The sequence below is a fragment of the Benincasa hispida genome, chromosome 3 (assembly GCF_027475165.1).
Source record: "Benincasa hispida cultivar pf3 chromosome 3, pf3_genome.v1.1, whole genome shotgun sequence".
In the NCBI taxonomy this organism is placed as follows: Eukaryota; Viridiplantae; Streptophyta; class Magnoliopsida; order Cucurbitales; family Cucurbitaceae; genus Benincasa; species Benincasa hispida.
Genome location: NC_143480.1, coordinates 62656759 through 62676007, shown reverse-complemented (window position 1 = coordinate 62676007; position 19249 = coordinate 62656759). Strand labels below are relative to the sequence as shown.

The 19249-nt window shown below is 28.6% G+C and overlaps 1 protein-coding gene across 1 annotated transcript; it reads left to right on the top strand.

Annotated features, from left to right (window-relative positions):
- Positions 1-5258: 5258 nt before the first annotated feature.
- P5CR (pyrroline-5- carboxylate (P5C) reductase) lies at positions 5259-9856 on the top strand. Its single transcript, XM_039025363.2, has 7 exons — positions 5259-5641; positions 5766-5814; positions 6102-6193; positions 6951-7023; positions 7981-8101; positions 8504-8609; positions 9468-9856. The coding sequence occupies exons 1-7, from the start codon at positions 5441-5443 to the stop codon at positions 9654-9656; spliced, it is 831 nt and encodes a 276-aa protein (XP_038881291.1). The 5' UTR covers positions 5259-5440; the 3' UTR covers positions 9657-9856.
- Positions 9857-19249: the final 9393 nt, after the last annotated feature.

Genomic DNA, 19249 nt, shown 5'->3' with positions numbered 1-19249 from the left:
TAGTGAAAATAACCATGATGGTTGGACACTTGACTCATGAGTCATAATCACATTTGTTCTTCTTTACATGGATTAGTTCCTTCCAACAGCTTGAAAAGGGTGAAATGACGCTCAAAGTTGGAACAGAAGACGTCATTTCAGCTCATGTAGTGGGAGCTGCTAAGTTGTTTTTTGGAACTAGATTTCTGTTTTTAGAAAACTTATACATTATTCCCAAAATGAGGAGGAACCTTGTTTCTATTTCCTATTTAATTGAACAATCGTACTCTATTTCTTTTAATTCAAATGAAGCATTCATAATGAAAAATGGTGTGACTATTTGTTCGGCTAAACTAGAAGACAACTTATATGTGTTCAGAACAACTGAATCAAAAGCACTTTTAAATCATGAGATGTTTAAAACATCAAATACTCAAACAAAAAGGCGAAGAATTTCTCCAAGTAACAATGATACGTATCTTTGACATTTGAGATTAAGCCACATAAATCTCGATAGGATCGGGAGATTGGTAAAGAATTGACTTCTAAGTCAGTTATAAGATGATTCATTACCTGCACGCGAATCCTGTCTCGAAGGAAAATGACTAGACCTTTTAGTGGAAAAGGTTATAGAGTCAAATAACCCTTAGAGCTCATACATTTGGATCTTTGTAGTCCAATGAATGTAAAGGCTAGAGGAAGGTATGAATACTTCATCTCGTTCATAGATGAAATTCGAGGTATGGTTACTTATACCTAATGGAACATAAGTCTGAAGCATTTGAAAAGTTTAAAGAGTATAAGGCTGAAGTTGAAAACCTATTAGGTAAAAAATTAAAATACTTAATTTTGATCGGGGTAGAGAGTGCATGGATTTAGAAGGATAAATTTTGGACCAATCACAAATTGTCACATCATTTACTAAATTAATGACAAAATTTCAAAAAATTGAATTTTGGACTAATTAGAAGTCACCATGTGTCCCAAATTGAAGTTGAAAACATAAATTTGCAAATTCCGATGATGCCACGTGTTTGCATCTTGACCGTTGGATCGAATAAAATTAATTTGATCTATTTTGGTATTATAATTTAGGCTAAAGTCTATTTGGAGAAAAAGTAAACTTAATTTAGTGCAAATATCAAATTGGGCCCAAATCCAACTAATTGGGCCCAATGGGAGGCCTATGGACCAACTAAGCCTTAGCCCACAAAGCCTGCCAAAGAACTCTATAAATAGAGGAGCTCTATCCATTTGTGGGAGTCAGCAACTCTACACTCTAGAGAACCTAGAGAGAATTCTCCTAAAATTGACCAATAATCCAAAAAGATCAACATATCAACAAGTCTAATGGCTGATCATAAAAAAAGATCAACAAGTCCGTCCAAAAGTAAAAGATCAACCAGTTTAAATATTAAAGTTTATTTTGAACGCATCAAAAAATTATTAGGTTAGAGATTGTACTTGCTATACTGAAATTGATACAGATACAAAGTTCAAATTCTACGAAACAAATTTCTTTGAAAACCTCGTGCGAAAGTGTGTGCTTTTTAAATTCCACCAAATGCACATGGACTAACACATGAGAGATGGAAGAGTGATAGATGGCTTTTAGAGACTCTAAAGATTGGATATCTATTTTTGTAATATATAATATAGGCAATAAAATCTTTCATGATCAAAATAAAAATATTAATTTTTAGTTATTAACTAATTAATACAAAAATTATTTTAAATTAATATTTGAAATTAAATAGGTAATTAAATCTTTATATATAAAAAATATTATTATTTTAGTTACTAGACCATTATTATGATTTTTTAAAAAAGAAAATAATAATAATAATTTGGATTTAATTAAAGGTGGATAATCAAATCTATTCCAACAAAAAGTATTTTTCAATTATTTGAAACTGAGTACGATAAATGATATTAATATTGATTTAAATTAAAGTTTAAAATTAGATAGGTAATCCAATCAATTCAAATTATAATGAAGAAAAATATTTATTATTATTAAATAGTTAATACAAAATTGAAAATTAAAAAGATAATTTAAATCAAATTTTGAAGTTGGAAATTAGATGATAAATATAAATATATATATATATATATATATGTGTGTGTATATGTATATAAGTAATCAATTATTAATTAATTTTGAAAATTTTAAAAATATCATATTAGTTTACATTGAAGCGTAACTAACCAAATGATATTAAGTAAAATAAAATTTTAAAATTAAAATGGTAAACAAACTAAAAAATAATAATTTCAAGGTTTAGGTTCATCCTTTTTGCAATGTTTTATTTATATTATTTTAATAATATTAGTTGGATACCACGTGTGTTGCAAATCTTTTGTAAAATTCATGATGTAACTCAATTACAAAAGTTTTAAAATAAATTAAAACTATGTATAAGAGGTAAAATTAAACCGATTGAATAGAATAACATTAAATTAAATTTTAGTTTTGTATATCTCTAAATCTTGGGGATTGTATCAATTTAAACCTTAAACTAATAATTGTATCAATCTAAACCCAAATTTGTATCAATTAAACCCCAAACTAATATTTTTATCAATTTAAACTCTAAATTTTCATTATGTTTTATTTGGATACACTTATGAAATTTAAGGTTTAAATTGATATACTTATGAAACTTCAAGGTTTAAATTGATACAATTATTAATTTGAAGATTAAATTGATACAACTCGCAAAATTCAGGATTTAAATTGATACAACCTTCAACATTTTGAGTTTAAATTGATATAATTATTAGTTTATGGTTTAAATTAATATAATTCTCAAAGTTCAACCGTATAAATCAATATTTGTCCTTTAATTTATTATAAGTAATAATTCATTAATTATCGATCAAGAAAAAATAATTCATTAACTATTATTATAAGTTAACTATCTAATAGTTTGTTATCAAATTAAAGTAGCAGCTACTAATAAAATAAGGCAATGTCGTACTAATAAAAAGTTTATGGAATGAAATGGAGGAGATTTATTATGTTTACAAAAGTTTAATTTCAAACTTTATATTAAACCAAGATCATATTGTTTCTATTTAAAAAAAAAACTAATTATCCAGTAAATTAATTTTTTTTTTAGTTGGCATAATTTGGTTACTACCTATTTAATCCAAACTTTATTTTAAAACTATATATTTTTTAAATTTTGTAATAATTTTCTAGTAAGTTAAAAAAATATTGGTTTTTATTTTGATTTGCACTATTTTTTAGGTATTAAGTATTTGATAATTAAAAAGTATATATGTATATTTTATTTGATTGATTTGATTATCCACTTTCAATTTAAATGAAAATATTATTTCATATTAATTACCTTGCAACTGAAATTATTATTTGCACTCATTATTATTTTGCTAACCATAATCTCAAGAGATTGGGTAAGAAAACTAACACCATTGGAGATATGAGAAGATTCCAAAATATTTAACATGTATCTATCAAATAGTAAATAAATAAATACATTCAAAATATAGAACCAATTTTATGAAAATATGTAGGGGAAATTTGTCTACATTAATTTTACAAATTTAATAATAATTAAAGAAGAGAAAAAGAAAATAATATAATTTTAGATCTAGTATAAAAGTTTATAGACATACATAAACTAACCTTTTGTAAATATAAATAAATTTATAATTTTTGTTTTGCATTTACGATCATTCATCTCGAAGAGAGTCTTCATGTATAAGTAAGTGGAAAAAATAGAATACAAAATACAAAATATTTGTAGGTAACAATAGAATAACATACAAAATTACATTAAATAAAAAATAAATACGAATAATATCACACTTTTCATCCTCCTTCAAAATTTAGGACACATGAAGAACTTATATTCAAATCTTAATTTGATTTGATCTTAAATCAAGTCTTGAAAAAAAAAATTAAAATTGAAACGAAATTTTCTTTTGTTTAAAGTAGATGGATCAAAATTTTTTTATACATGAATTTAATATGAATTAAATAAAATGAGAATTTTTTTTATTGAAAATTGAAATTATTAGATAAAAATCATGTTTTTGGGGAAATATTCTTATCATCTAACATGAATGATAGATTCTTTTAAAAAATAATTTCATGCATTTAACTTGAATATCATATTATAAAATTATTTAAAGATGGTGAATTAGAGAAAATAATATTTTTTTTTCTGTTGAAAATCGAAATTATTAGATAAAAATAGATTTTTTTATTTTTTTAAATCTTTTAATGTGAATTCCAGAAAATAGGATTTTTTTAATGTCCCAAGAATAGGTGGAGAAAATTTAATTAATGATTTAATGGAAATTTATTTATAGATAAAATAGGAGTCTTTTTAAATATAAAGATTAGGGGTGTTTAGGTTGGGTTGGTTTAGGTTAATCGGGTCATTTGTTTAAAATTTTGTTCTAAAAAGAAACACAACATAAATATGTAAATGTCTTATTTAATTATTTTCATATATTGAATTAAGATTAGTAACTCAATTTCAATTTATATAGTAAAAATTTTCTTTTAAAGTGTAAAGAAATTACTTTTAAGAGTTGTTGAATAATAAATTATTTTAAAAAATATTGAAATTAAATAAAATTAAAATCAATATATGTATCAATAATTGTGTTATATGTAATAAAAAAAATATATTTTAAAGTTAATATTAAATTCGAGTTGGTTTGGTTTATATTAGGTGAACCCATGAACCAACCCAATCTATAAAATTTTCATTTATTTGAACCCAACCCAACCTAAACCGCACAGGTTGGGTAGGGTTAGGTTGATCGAAATCTCATCGGATTTTTTGAACACTTCTAATAAAGATATGTTTAAAAATATTTGCATTCTATAGCAAAAAATTCCAAAAGTACAAACACTTTTGGAATTTTTTGCTATAAATATTTTTGAAAATTTTCAATTTATAAGAATTTTTCAATAAAATATAAAAAATTCTTTTTGAGTTTTTTTTTTCTTTTAAAGTGAATGATAATAGAAATGGGGGAAATTTTTTTTTCTTTTTAAGTCATAAATGTGATTTTTTCCTTTTAATGTGAATGTAAAAAAAAAAAAAAGAAATTGGATTTTTTTTATTTAATGATTTATTTGACCTAAGATATCCCTATTATCAAATTAAAAGAGGAAAAATGTGCTTTTTTTCCCTTTAAAAAAAAAAGAGAAGAAATTCTCTTAATTTAAAAAATGAGTAAACTAAAAAAAAAAGCAATTAAATTATAAAAAAGAACACATGAATTCAATTTAAATTGTAATTTAACTGAAAATACACAGCAAAAAGCATATGAAAAATAAAGAGAAAATAAAAAGATCCAAAAAAAAACAAAATTGCGAGTTTGGTTCCTCCTTCAAAACGGGATGTCGCGGTTGAGCCGTTACTGTGGATTTTGATAGCGCAGCCGGTCGCCGGAGAAGAGCTTTCGATCGGAATCAATGGAGGTCCTTCCCATTTCAATTGATGCTTATAGATTAGGGTTCATCGGAGCTGGAAAAATGGCCGAGAGTATAGCCAAAGGAATTGTCCAATCTGGTCTTTTACCTCCTTCTCGTATCTCCACGGCTGTTCATTCCAACCCTAGTCGCCGCATTGCCTTCGAATCCTTCGGTGTTCAAGTCCTCCCCAAGAACGACAACGTATGATTATCATTCATCTTTCAAGTTCAATCCTGTGTTTATTAGTCTCTGTTCTTTTACATAAACAGAATTGTCCTTGCCTTTTTTTTTTTTTTTTTTTCATTTTTTGATTGCTTTTCATCAGGTGGTTGAAGAAAGTGATGTGGTCATTTTATCTGTTAAGCCTCAAGTTGGTACGGCTCTTGTTCATTTCATTTATTGCTGTTCTGTTTTCCCCCATTTGTTTATTCATTCATTTATTTTATTTTTCTTGATATTCTCATTGTTTTCTTGAAAAATGTTTTAAAAAATTAGTAGAGAAATGTCTCTGGACGTTTTGAGAGAAGCTCTGGTGATTTGTATCTCGAAATAATGATATGGGTTTATAGTGATTTGTCTTTTGAAGGACTGTTACCTAAGAAGTTTGTTTTCTTCATCAATTTTATGTCAAATCATCACTGATGGGTAATATTTGTTGCAGTTAAGAATGTGGTGTTGAAGTTGAGGCCTCTACTCTCAGGGAAGAAGCTTTTGGTTTCGGTTGCTGCTGGGGTAAAACTGAAAGATCTGCAGGTTCTTGACTTTACTAACTTGTTTTTTTGGATGTTCAGCTGGATGAGATTGTTTTTTTTTGAGTTGGGTGTTATGTGATAAAACACCAGCCTCTGGGATTCTGATACACATAGCTTTCTCTATTCATATCAAATTTGGGGTTTCTGTTTGAATATTTTGCCTGAATTTTATTTATGGAATGAAACAGTTTTTACTGATTTCTTTTGCTGTATAGGGTAAGTTTGATGTGATTTTCTCCAACTTTTTGTAGTGTTTGGTTAAATGGTTAAAAGTAAGTTCAATAATTCTCATATCATTCTCAAGCATTTTGAAGTACTTGAACAAAAAGCACTTGGGATGAGTTTGACATCACTTCTAAGTGATATGCTTTTAGCCCTTTAATGGCACTTTTCAGATTTTATAGAGTGTTTGGTTAGATAATAAAAATGGTTTTAAAAATTTTAGAAGTACCTTTCAAGCTTTTGAAGTGATTTTAGGAGAAGCACTTAATTAGTGTTTCCTTTCTTTCGCAAGAGTCTTTATCGAAGAATTATTGTTATTTAAAAGCAAAGTTATCCAAAACTATTTTTCCTACAAGTGTTCATAGATGAATGCTCGACTCTTAAAAGTTCAAACTTATCTCAACTTTATTCTAATCAATATTTTCTTTTATGGTCTCGTTTATTAGTTAAAAAGCTTCAATTTAATCACATACTTGTATATATTATTCTTGCTTTCTACGTACAATTGCACTTGGAGTAATGCTTTATACATTTAGGATTGGGCAGGTCATAACCGGTTCATTAGAGTTATGCCAAATACTCCCGCGGCGGTTGGTGAGGCTGCATCAGGTATTATCTTCTCCTCTTATGTTTAAATTTAATGTCATTACCCTTGCTCGTATCTGTTTCTAGAATGCTGAAATCGGTGTTACTTTTTAGAGAGGATAAAATTGATTTTTCTGGTATTTAATTATATTAATGATCTAACAGTCAAAACTGCAATGGGAAGTGAGGGATCCAATTAATTGGTCAATCAGGGTGCAGGTTTTGATTTACATTTGCTGAATCTTCTTGAAATGCTATAGTTAATGAATCTACCATTACAAGTTATATAAGAAAAGAGATACAGGCATCTGGAAACTCTAAATAAAAAGATAAGAAAATAATTTGAGGACGAAGGTTTCTTCATTTGGTATCTTTAATCTAGAGACTGCAGCTTCTTCATGTTTGTGGTGAATTTTGTTTGACTTTCTGATTGATAGTCTGGTTTGCTTGGAAGCTTCATCCAACAAGCCAAGCCAAGCCAAGCTCAGAAAATATATTAACCAACTTCAGTACTACATTACATGATCTGGATGACCCATATTGAGATTTTTAATTCGTCTTGCTCAGTGCATGGCATGGAGAAGAACGAAAAATACTTAGGTTCTGTTTGGTAACCATTTGGTTTTTTATTTTTGTTTTTGAAAATTAAGTCTATTTCATTTACATTTCTTATAATAATTTGCATCTTTCTTAACTACAATGGTTGAATTCTTAGCCAAATTCCAAAAATAAAAACAACTTTTTCAAAACAACTTCTCTTAGTTCTCAAAATTTAGCTTAGTTTTTTAAACCATTGGTGAAAAGTAGATAATAAAGGAAGAAATTTGGAGGTAGGAGTAGAGTCCATAGGTTTAATTTTCAAAAACAAAAAAATAAAATAAAATGTTACCAAACGAGGCTTTAATGTTTTACTCTACAGTTTTCACTATTTTTTTGTACTCATGTTCTGACCAATGAGAAGTTCTGCTTCTGTTTGACTAGTCATGAGCTTGGGAGAAGGTGCAATAAAGGAGGATGGACAACTAGTAGCTAAATTATTTGGATCTGTGGGTAAGATATGGGAAGCTGATGAGAAATTTTTTGATGCAATCACTGGTCTGAGGTATGTAATATATTGTAAGACCTGAGTCTCACAGTTTTACAAATTTTCTTCTTTCTGTATTGCACTTCCTAATGATTTTGGAGCTTGCTTTTGTTGGGGATACGAGATGAAATGTTAGGATATTATTAGAATATTTATTTATTAGAATACTATTAGAATATTACGGACATATCAATTATTAGTTTGGGAGTTTGTTTGAGAACTGTTCATAAATAAAGGGTTTAGAGACTAGCATATGTTTTATAGTCTTGAGAAAGAAATAAGCCTCTCAGGCGGTTGGCAACCCTTTGTAATTTTCTTTCTAATGCGTATTTCAATAAGATTTACTTCCAATTTTTGGTTTTCATCGGCATTCTCCAGCTAATAGATACTATTATATTATATGTAAATGGAATTATGCAGTGGAAGTGGGCCAGCATACATATTCCTAGCAATTGAAGCTTTGGCAGACGGAGGCGTTGCTGCAGGTCTACCACGAGAACTTGCAATGGGTCTAGCTTCTCAAACTGTGAGTCAAATTCATCGGGTGTACCTATGTTTAAAGTAATTAATGTTGTGTACCATAATAACTAGGCTGTACTAAGTAAATTAGAAATACCCTTGCTTCCATGACCACAGTGAATAATGAAAGATCATAGACTCTTTCTTTTTGAAAAAAAGAAAAGAAAAGAAACAAGTATCGATATTGTTGGAGTCCGTAAATGGATATATACTGCTATATCTTAGCATTTTATTTTACAATGTGATTTTATAATCCGAAAAACGATCAAACTTGAAATAAAGAAAAGATCGAACTTGCCTTTTCATGTCAAGGACAAAAAGTTAAAAAGTAAACTTTCTATCGAAGATGCTGTCCATATACAAGTAAATAAATGAAGAAACTGACCCTTCTATGATATATAATGCTCGCATATTTATTCTTGTATTATCTGATAGATGCCATATAGAACACGAGGATGCTAAAAGTTATCACATTTTGTGGAATGATTGTTGTTAATCTATTGACCTTTCTCTTCCCTGAAAATCAATCACTATTCATTTCCTAATTGATTTCCCTATACAATGAACTTCGTAGGAACCAAAACACAATCAATAATGAAATGCAAGTGATGAGAAAACTCACAAGATATCCAAGTAATTCAAATCTCTCTCAAACTCCAGTTCATTCACCAAAATATTACTTCTGTTATCCCTTACTCTCCCCCTCGATTTATAATCAAGTTTAACAAACTCCCTAGCTAATTACTAATATATAGGGAGTTCTCAAACATGTTAAGCATAGTTATTTGGTTTTGGACGAATTGAAATCTCATACTCTGCTTCAAATTTACCAATGGAAATTAAATGGTTCAGAATTTGTTTACAGGTGTTAGGTGCAGCCTCCATGGTCACTAAAACTGGAAAGCATCCAGGGCAGCTCAAGGATGATGTTACATCACCTGGTGGGACTACCATTGCTGGTATACATGAACTAGAGAAGGGAGGACTCCGTGGTATGTTTATGAATGCTGTCGTCGCTGCTGCTAAGCGTAGTCAAGATCTTTCTCCGAAGTAGTGGGAAGATTTAACTTCCTAGTAAAGGTTAATAGGTAATTTATTTTCTCTCAAGTCTTGAAAAGAAAAGTAGAGTCCTGAAAGCTTTAGAATTATTGTTTAATTGGGGAAATTAGCACTCTCCTTAACAATATGGATGAAGAACATAATCCCCCACTCTTTTAAGCTATTTTGAAGAAACTTCTTAGTATGGTTAGGCCACTTTTAATTTTTTTTTTTTTTTTTTTTTTTTTTTTAACTCTACTAACCTGGTATGTCTTTGTTTCTTTACTCTTTTCTATTTACTTCCATGATGGAAATTTATCAATTCAAAGAGGGATAGATTAGAAAGGAAAAAGAAAAGAAGGAAGAAAAGTAATTAGAAAGCCATTAACTTGGTTAGAATGTTGCATAAGTTGCATCATATGCTATGCGTATGCGTAGTTGGTTGATATAAGTAATTGGGTCAAAATTGATTTTTTTTTGGGGGGAAATTGGAGTGTATGGCAAAATTTAAGGTTTCGTTTTGAAAAATGACATAATCGCCGAGGAATAAGATTTGCAACTCACATGACATGCACATGGCTATAAATTTTTAAATTCTTGATTTGCCCTTGTCTGGTTTGTAGTTGTTATTGATGAAACTACAAATATAAGGTAATTGTAGAATAAAACACAAGGTCGAGTTAGTTATGTATATCGTGTAATTGCTGATTTTCCTCCAGAACAATCGCCCTCCTGATTTTGCCTATCTAGTTAACATAATCTTCATATTTTATTATTAATTTAAATTTTGTTTAACCATTTTTCAAATTAATCTAACATGAATTAAATATCCAAATTTTTCTACTATATTAATACTTTAAATATCCATATATTATTAAATTTTATTTTATCTAATCAAATTTCAAATTTATTCAAATGTTTGAATGATTTTTTTTTACTTTTTACCTATTCAATTTTATCCAAATCTTTGAATTATTTTTCCATAATTTTATACATATATTCTTAATAAATTAGTTGTATATTTCTCATATCCTTAAAGTATTATTTTAACGATTTTCATAATTATATATATATTCTTAATAAATTAGTTGTATATTTCTCATATTTTTGAATTACCATTTTTTTACGAAGTGATATTTCTTTTTTTTTTCAAATCGTTAAAATATTCTTCAATTTTTTAAATCAATTTTAGCACTTATCATATTATTATAGTTGTGCAGTTAACTAACATATAGTTACACATAAAGTGTGATAATAATATGGAGTTATGAGATTTAATTATTTTACAATTGCACATACAAAGTAATCATGATGTAAACTTATGAGATTTTAACCATAATTTCCTTTGTGATTCGTTATTATAACAAAATTTTGTATGATAAATTGGATATCATTTATGTTTATAATAATATTAATTATTGGATAATTAATTCTTTTTCTTTTAAATAACCAAAGTAGTGGGTGGTTATTGGATCATGGTAATCGTGTGTTTAAAAGGAAAATGTTTTTCTCATTTTCAAAAATTTTTTTTTTTACAAAAGATTGAAAAAGTTTTGAGTTTTCTCTCCCCGAAAAAAAAAAAACTCACGAAGTCGTCAAGTAAATTCAAATTTACTAAACGACGATTGAGCGAGCTGAACGATCGTGCATAGTAGAGCTAAACGATCGTGCAGTATTTACTAAACGATCACATAGTTTTGCTATACAATCGCTGGCCCAAGGTAAACGATCGTGTAGAGTCTGTAGGCGACAGACCGAGCTAAACGATGAGCTAAACGATCGGATTGCTTTTGCTAGACGATCGCTTAGTTTTATCTAAACTATTGGGCATCGACCTATACAATAGGTCTCCGTCATCTCCCTCTTGCCCAGTTGTGTACGCGATCGGTGTTTCCTTCGTTCGTCTGCCTCAGACCAAGTCCGAACAGAGCCCACCCTCTAGATTCTCACACAGAGAATACCAAGGTAGCCTTATTGGTGGTGTCATACTCATCTCGACACCATCGAGGTTTTCTGGAGGCCTTTCGTGGTGCTGTGGAGGCCGTTAGTGTTGCAGAGGAGCTCGTGACCGAGGAGATTGTTGAGGACGAGCGCGAAATGTTCGTTGCTGTGTTGCGGTCGTGTAGATTGAGCGTTCGTGGCTGCTGTTGTTCGAGCGTTCGTGCGCAACAGAGTGTGGAGACGCTTCTGCCATTGTGCGTAGAATTTGATCTCTTTATGCATTTAAAATTTTCATGCTGTAATTTCTGTATGATTTGCATAACCATTTGTTTGAAGTCGATTGTAAATGTTATGTTCATTTATGATTGTGATTTGGAATTATCGTTCTTCCACTGCTCATGGGAATCGTGAATCTGATTTCCTTCAGCGTTGTGGTTGCATGAAGAAATCCTCAAATCCCTAATATTTTTTAGAGGAAAACTGAAGGAAGATAAGAGGTTTTTCAAATCCCTAGTTTTTTTTTTTTTTTTTTTTTTTTTTTTTTTTTTTTATAATTTGAGTTGTTGATAGTTTTGGTTTTAATTATTTTTTATTTTCTATGAATGGTTAGAGAATTGTAGTATTCATATCAGGTAGGTGTTGATTGGACTTTTGGTAGGCTATATTGGTTACCATGGTAATTGTTCAGTTATAGTGTATTTGAAGTTTTTTGCTTCAACTTATGAACGTTAGATATTTATTTGTAAGTGATGGCGGTTTTGACAATTTATCATTATTTTTTTATTTAATTTGATTTTGTCATTTTCACAATTTTGAAAATTTTTTGCTATTTTTTTCAAATAAAACCTAGAAATTTGCTATTTATCTAGTCAGCCCATTTTCTTCACTCTCAATTTTATATGCTAATAGGTTTAAAGCTTAAGCCAATATGAACATAGCTCAAGTAGCATAAAATTTGTACTATAGATCTCGAGGTCAAAGGTTTGATTCTCCTATTACATTGTTAAAGAAAATTAAAAATTTGAACTTAAAAGTAGTAGCTAAAATTCTTGAAAGACTTAAAAGCTCGAAGTTAGATGTTTGATTTGAATAATGGTTGAAAATGGGACTAGCATTTGTTGCTTCATTGAGAAAGAAAAGCAAAAGAAGATGATCAAGTATTTACTATGTGGGGAAAACGACCAGAAAACGACGTCGTTTGCATCCGTACAAGCAACAAATTCTGATGCCATTCAAATTTTAGGTTTCTACGAATGATCCCTTTATTCATTGCATTCACTCACGTGGACTTATTACTATTTTATTATTTTTAATTCGTAAACTTTTATAAAATAATAATTTAATCTTTATACTATAATTTATAAAAATTTACTCTTTCAATTTAATCTATATATATTTTTAATTTGTACCGGTTTAATCCCTTTTATGAAAAGTACTATTAAAATTTAATTAAAACTTTTACACATAGGGATTAATATGCCAATTAAGAGTCAAGTTTGTTTATAAAAGTAAAGATTAAGTTGTTTCATGATAAAAATTAGCAATTAAGTTTGATAAGATTTTTCATGATGGAGATTACATTGTTACGAATTTGAAAATATGAGGACTAAATTGTTACATATTAAAGTTTAAGAACTAAATTATTATAAATTTGAAATAGTACAAAAATTAAATCGTTACAAATCAAGTGTTTTTATTTTTTAACCATATGTAAAAATTTTCTTGTATTTTATTATGATTTTTTTAATGAGTATTACAAAAGAATCATAGTCTCAAATTTTCGTCGATATGTCAATATTTTCATATTTCTGTGGGTTCGACATTGACATGAGGTGTGAACCAATGTTTTCATTATATCGTAGAAAAATGTCACTAGTTTAAATATAATATAAATAATATAAACGTTAAGTTATTTAAAAATCATAAAATGTTTATTAACTAATTTAATTTTTTTTGTTTTTATAATTTCTTCCAATAATATCTATCAACGTTGATATTTTATCAATATTTCTGTCGACATTTACATAAAATTAAGACTTTGATATTTCCGTCGACATCAATATTTCAAACCTATATCTCAAATACTTATATTATTATTGTTATTATTTTTTAGGAAACCAAAATACTATTTGAATTAGTCCAATTGTATTGTATCATGACATGAATTGGTCAAGTAAGATTGCAACATGACCATTTGATTATATAACTTCATCCACTAACATGAACATAGATTACGTGTGTTATTTTTATTTTTATTTTATTATTATTATTATTATTATTTGCCGTAGAAAAAGATCAAATTGTCTAAAAAAGGGAAAATGATCCATTTATGGTAGGTTAACAAAATAAGTCATATAAAACTAAAAAGGGGAAAAAGAAACTAATAGCTAGGATATGTGGGTCCTATAAGCCACGATATTCTTCAAAATTTTCAACGCTAAACAAATCCTAAAAATTGGGTGATGTATTGAATTTAAATATAGGTTTTATTTTTAAATAAAGCTAAGACATAATTTTTTTTCCGAAAGGAAAAAAAACTAAGACATAAAAATTAAAATTTAGGTCTATTTAGTAACTATTTTGTTTTTTTTATTTTTTTTAAATTAAATCTATGGACACTACTCCTACTTCTAAATTTCTTCCTTTGTTATATACTCTTCACTAATGGTTTAAAAAACCAAACCAAAATTTGAGAATTTAACTTTCAAAAGTTGTGTTTTGTTTTTTGAATTTGGCTAAGAATTTAACCATTGTGATTAAGAAAAATGCAAATCATGGTAAAAAATGTGGATGAAATATGCTTAATTTTCAAAAATAAAAACTATAAACCAAATAGTTACCAAACGGGGTCTTTATCTTTCAAATTGATTTAGCTTTTTCATTGAGTGCAACAATGGGGGAAGGACCCCAAAAATCAGAATAAACAAATTCAAACATGGAGGACACATTTGAAGTGAAGGAGACAAAAAGTAGATGATGGCTCTTGGGCATTTGACATGAGTTATAAAATTTGTCAAAGTTTTATTCCTAAACCGAAGATTACATCGAGATAGAACAAGTTTAACAACATTATTTGATAGATGCCCTTAGTGTTGATGCCACAAGAAAACATCATGAAATGTAGAGAGGAAAGCACTCGGTTGGCTATGAGAAAGGTGAATGTCCAACTTAGCAGAAGGAAAATTGAGCTTGTAAAGACCATCTTCAAGATTGCCCCAGAGGAGAATGCTCTTGGTTCGAAGATCCTTGGCAAGAAATGTATCATGAAAAAATTAAACAAATGCATGATTATCATAACATAATCGAGCAATGCTAATCAAATTATGTGATAAATTTGGGGGATGAAGAACAAAGTTTAAAACAAGTTTAGATGAGACATTAAAATATAGGACTTTAGATCTAAAACGAGATAGAAAGACGCTTACCATTTCCAACAATGGTTTGTTAACTACTATTGTAAGAAGAAGGATCGGTCAGATTGTTGAGATCGGGTGCCATATGATGGATGGCGCTAGAATTCATAAATCACCCATCATCAGGATGAGTAGCCAAAGGTAGAGTCAGAGTAAGTTTGAGGATGAGCCGTGGGAGAACAAGGAGATAATTGGATAAAATGGGCTTGAGGATTGGATCGCAAAGTTTGTGCTTGAGGTGTTTGAAACACTAGATTTTGTCTATTATAGCATGCTAAGACCGTATGGCCAAATTTTGTACAAATATGACATTGAGGACAATTAAAATCAAGCTATCTTTAATTCCAATAGAATGGAGGAGGAAATATACCAGTAGGAGAATTGATAAGAGTAGACAGAGAAGGCATGATCATATTCATTTTAGTATTAAAGTTGGAATTTGATGGAGCAAAAGGATAATTAGGTGGAGGGGCAGAAAACCGAGGAGGATTAGAAAAATTATCCGGTTGTGAGGTCTGGAACTTCTTGGCATTCTAAGCCAAAGTAAATGAAACTAAATTAGCTTGTACCATATTAATCTGATCAACAACTGTTTGTTTCTCTAATCGAGCTTCATACGCAAGAAGAAGGTTGCAGACATCAGTAATAGAAGAATGATTAGTTCGATTTTGTATAGAAGTAATGAAGGGATTGTACTCATTTCCAAGACCTTCAAGAATGTAGCCCAAGTGGTCATGATAAGACAATGATTCACCAATTGGAAGGTTTCCACAAAAAGACCCCTTAGTTCTAGCAAACGGATCCCAATTACAGGTACGTGGGAGCATACCGATAGAATGAACGAAATACGAATTGTTATCATAATATGGTCCTAGATTTTAGGTTGTATACTACCAGTTCTTACTCCGGATACTGGTACGGAAAGATGACCAAGGTACTGAGTAACAAACAAGTCATTTTCCTTATCTTCTGTAGTTAAGAATGCAAACCCATAATCACGCAGTGGAAGAGGACTCATACACTGTATGCAAAGTTTCTTGTATATTTTGAGCATTGTCAAACCTGATAATCTCATCCATTTTATCTTTGTTGAGAAAGGAATAAAACCAACTCATAATAGTTTGATTATGGCGTTGCTACACAAGAAAATAGGGATTAGGTTGTGTTTGTTGAGGATCAATAAAACGAGGAGGAGGGAAGCTACCATTGATAAACAACTCAAGATCGTGTCCCATGATCAGATTAAGCAACTGGTTTTTCCAAAGTAAGTAATTCGTATCAAAGAGTTTAATAGTAAGCGACTGAGTCATACTTGTTGAAAAAGTAGATTGCGGCTGAGGCATAAATTGAAGTTGAGGTGGAATAAGTATTTGATATCAATAGCTTGTTGAGTAAAATTTGCTTGATACACTGAGGAGGGGAGGTCGTGTGTATTGAAAACCAGGATACTGAGTAAAAGGAGGGAGAATAGGTTGTGTAGACAAAAGCGTTGGTATAGGCTAATAACCTCGATAAAGGGTATTCTAAACAGACCCATGTGGATGAAGAACTGGTGAAGTAAGGGAAGATTAAGTGGATTGGGTATATTTCTCTAAGGTACAATCAGCGTGACAACAGAAGTAGAAAGAAATACATATTGAGTAAGGTCTTCATTTTCGTTTTGCTATAAGATACCAAAACTTGATGCCATTAAATAGAAAAGAAAAAATAGAGCCTAAGTTCTGATACCGTGTACAAAGAGTATAAAAGTATGAAAATACTCCATTGAGGATAAAGCTCTATACCATCAATAACAAAAGAATAAAATATATTGAGCAAAGATAGTCCACAAAGCAATAACAAAAAAATAAAATATAAAAAGTAGTGATAAACTAAATAATAGAAAAGGGAAATAACAAAAGATAATTCTATATTCTTTATTAGTGAGAAATTTGGGAGATATTAACTATTAACTATTTAAAATTCATTCTTTTTAAAGTTGGTTTTAAGTGTTTATCTTAAACTAACTTTATTTTATAAATTTACCTTTTTAAAATCTATTTTGAATAGTTATCAAATACTTGATTTTTTTTAAATGATTTATTTTTGAAATTAAAGACTTAAAAAAAATATTTCAAACATACCCTTAATCTGAATTTAATTTGAATCTATATTTGGGGCAATTTCAGTCTAAATCTAGATGGTACAACTTTAGGCATATTCACAATATTTTATTGTTGTAGCCATTTTCAAGTTGGACTCTTAAAAATTAGTTATTACTCTACCTAGCCTATAAAATTATATCTTTAAAATTGATAGTCAACCAAATTAAATTTATAGAAATAAAGAATTGACTAATTAAATAACGTCACATGTCTTATTATAACATTATTTGGATGGACCCATCGTACTATTTTATGACATTAATTGCTCTAGTAAAATTGTAACATACCTATTCAATGATATAATTTGATCTATTGAGCCAAAGTAAACATAATTCAATAATAATTATCATATATAATTCTTTTTTCTTAAGATAAGAAGTTCAAATGTGCTTATCTCTATATTTATTATTAAAAAATAATAATCCAATCATACTTGGGAACATCACAATGGAGTAACAAAACTTTAAACTCTAAATAGTGGAGTATTCACCCTTTAATTAAACACGAGAAAAAGTTTTACCAATATTTGCGTATGGGAACTAAAATTAAATAATTATTTAATTACATTAAATATTAATTAAAATTAATTTAATTATTTTATTTGATTACTAAAATAATTAAATGAATATAAATTAATTAAAATAATAATAATAATAAATAGTCAAACATAAACAAAATATGTTCCTCATCAATCTCGAGGCCACATGCGCATTACGATTTATGATATAAATTGTGCATGTGGGATCAATCCTTCAATTAAAAACATGGTAAATTGGAAAACTATTACCATTGCAATTTATATCTATCAGCAAAATTATTGATACTGTGGTAGTGTGTTCAAAAAACTCGATGACCTGAAAAAACCGATCAATCCAATTCAATCCGTGCGGTTCACCTAGTATAACATAAACCAACTCGAACCAATCTGAATTTATTATTAATTTTAAAATATTTTTTTATTACATATAATACAATTATTTATACATATATTGATTTTAATTTTATTTAATTCTAATATTTTTTTAATAATTTATTCTTCGCCAATTCTTAAAAGTAGTTTCTTTGTACCCTAAAAAGAAAATTTTCACTATATAAATTGAAATTGAGTGGTTAATCTTAATTCAATATCTGAAAATAATTAAATAAGATTTTTACATATTTACGCTGTGCTTCCTTTTAGAACAAAATTTTAAACAAATGATCCAATTAATCCCAATCTGAACCAATCCAACCATTTGAGTTGGGTTAGGTTCATTTTTTAATAAGAGTTATTTGGATTGAAGAAATTTACAACCGTACCAATTGGATTGGGTCTAAAAAGTCTTTTAACCTAATCTAATCCAACCCATGAACACCCCTACGTATAGTGTATCCATCTCTAACGCTAATTCTATAATTTTTACGTATCACAATAATTAAATTAATTATTGATGATTTAATTGATGACTCTCCACAACAATATTATATTAATTAGATCACTTGCTTCACATATCACCATACTATACTAAATCATCATAATGTAATAATGATAAAATTCATTAAAATAATTTGTAAAACAAAAAAAGTTCATTATAACGAAAATTAACAACATAACCCTCAAGTAATTGTTAAAAACATCACTCATAAATTTTCACTTTTCATAAATAGCATATATTTTTTGGTCAATTGTTCTGGTAGCGATGAAGATTGATATCGAGACTAAAACAAATATTTTTCTTCTTTTAATAACACGTCCAAACCATTAATTTTTTTAGATTCTTTTTTGTAATCTTGGATAAATGAAGATCGAGACTAATTATTATAATTATGTATATAATCTTTTTCAAATTCTTGGGTTTCGATGGAAATTAGAAATTGAATTTAAAATTTGGATTAAGAAGATTGGCAAACATAAAATTTAGAAAAGATTATGCAAGATTTGGGGAAGATTGAATAATATTCTGACAGTCTTTGTTCAAATTCCACCAAGAAAATCAAAACGTTAGTTTGGATATTTTATTAAAAAAAAAAAAAAAATTGTATTTTAGTTTTTTTTAAAAAATAAATAAAAGTGATACGTAACATAATTTTATTAGAGAGTAATCAAGCTAATTCGACTACACCTAAGTTTT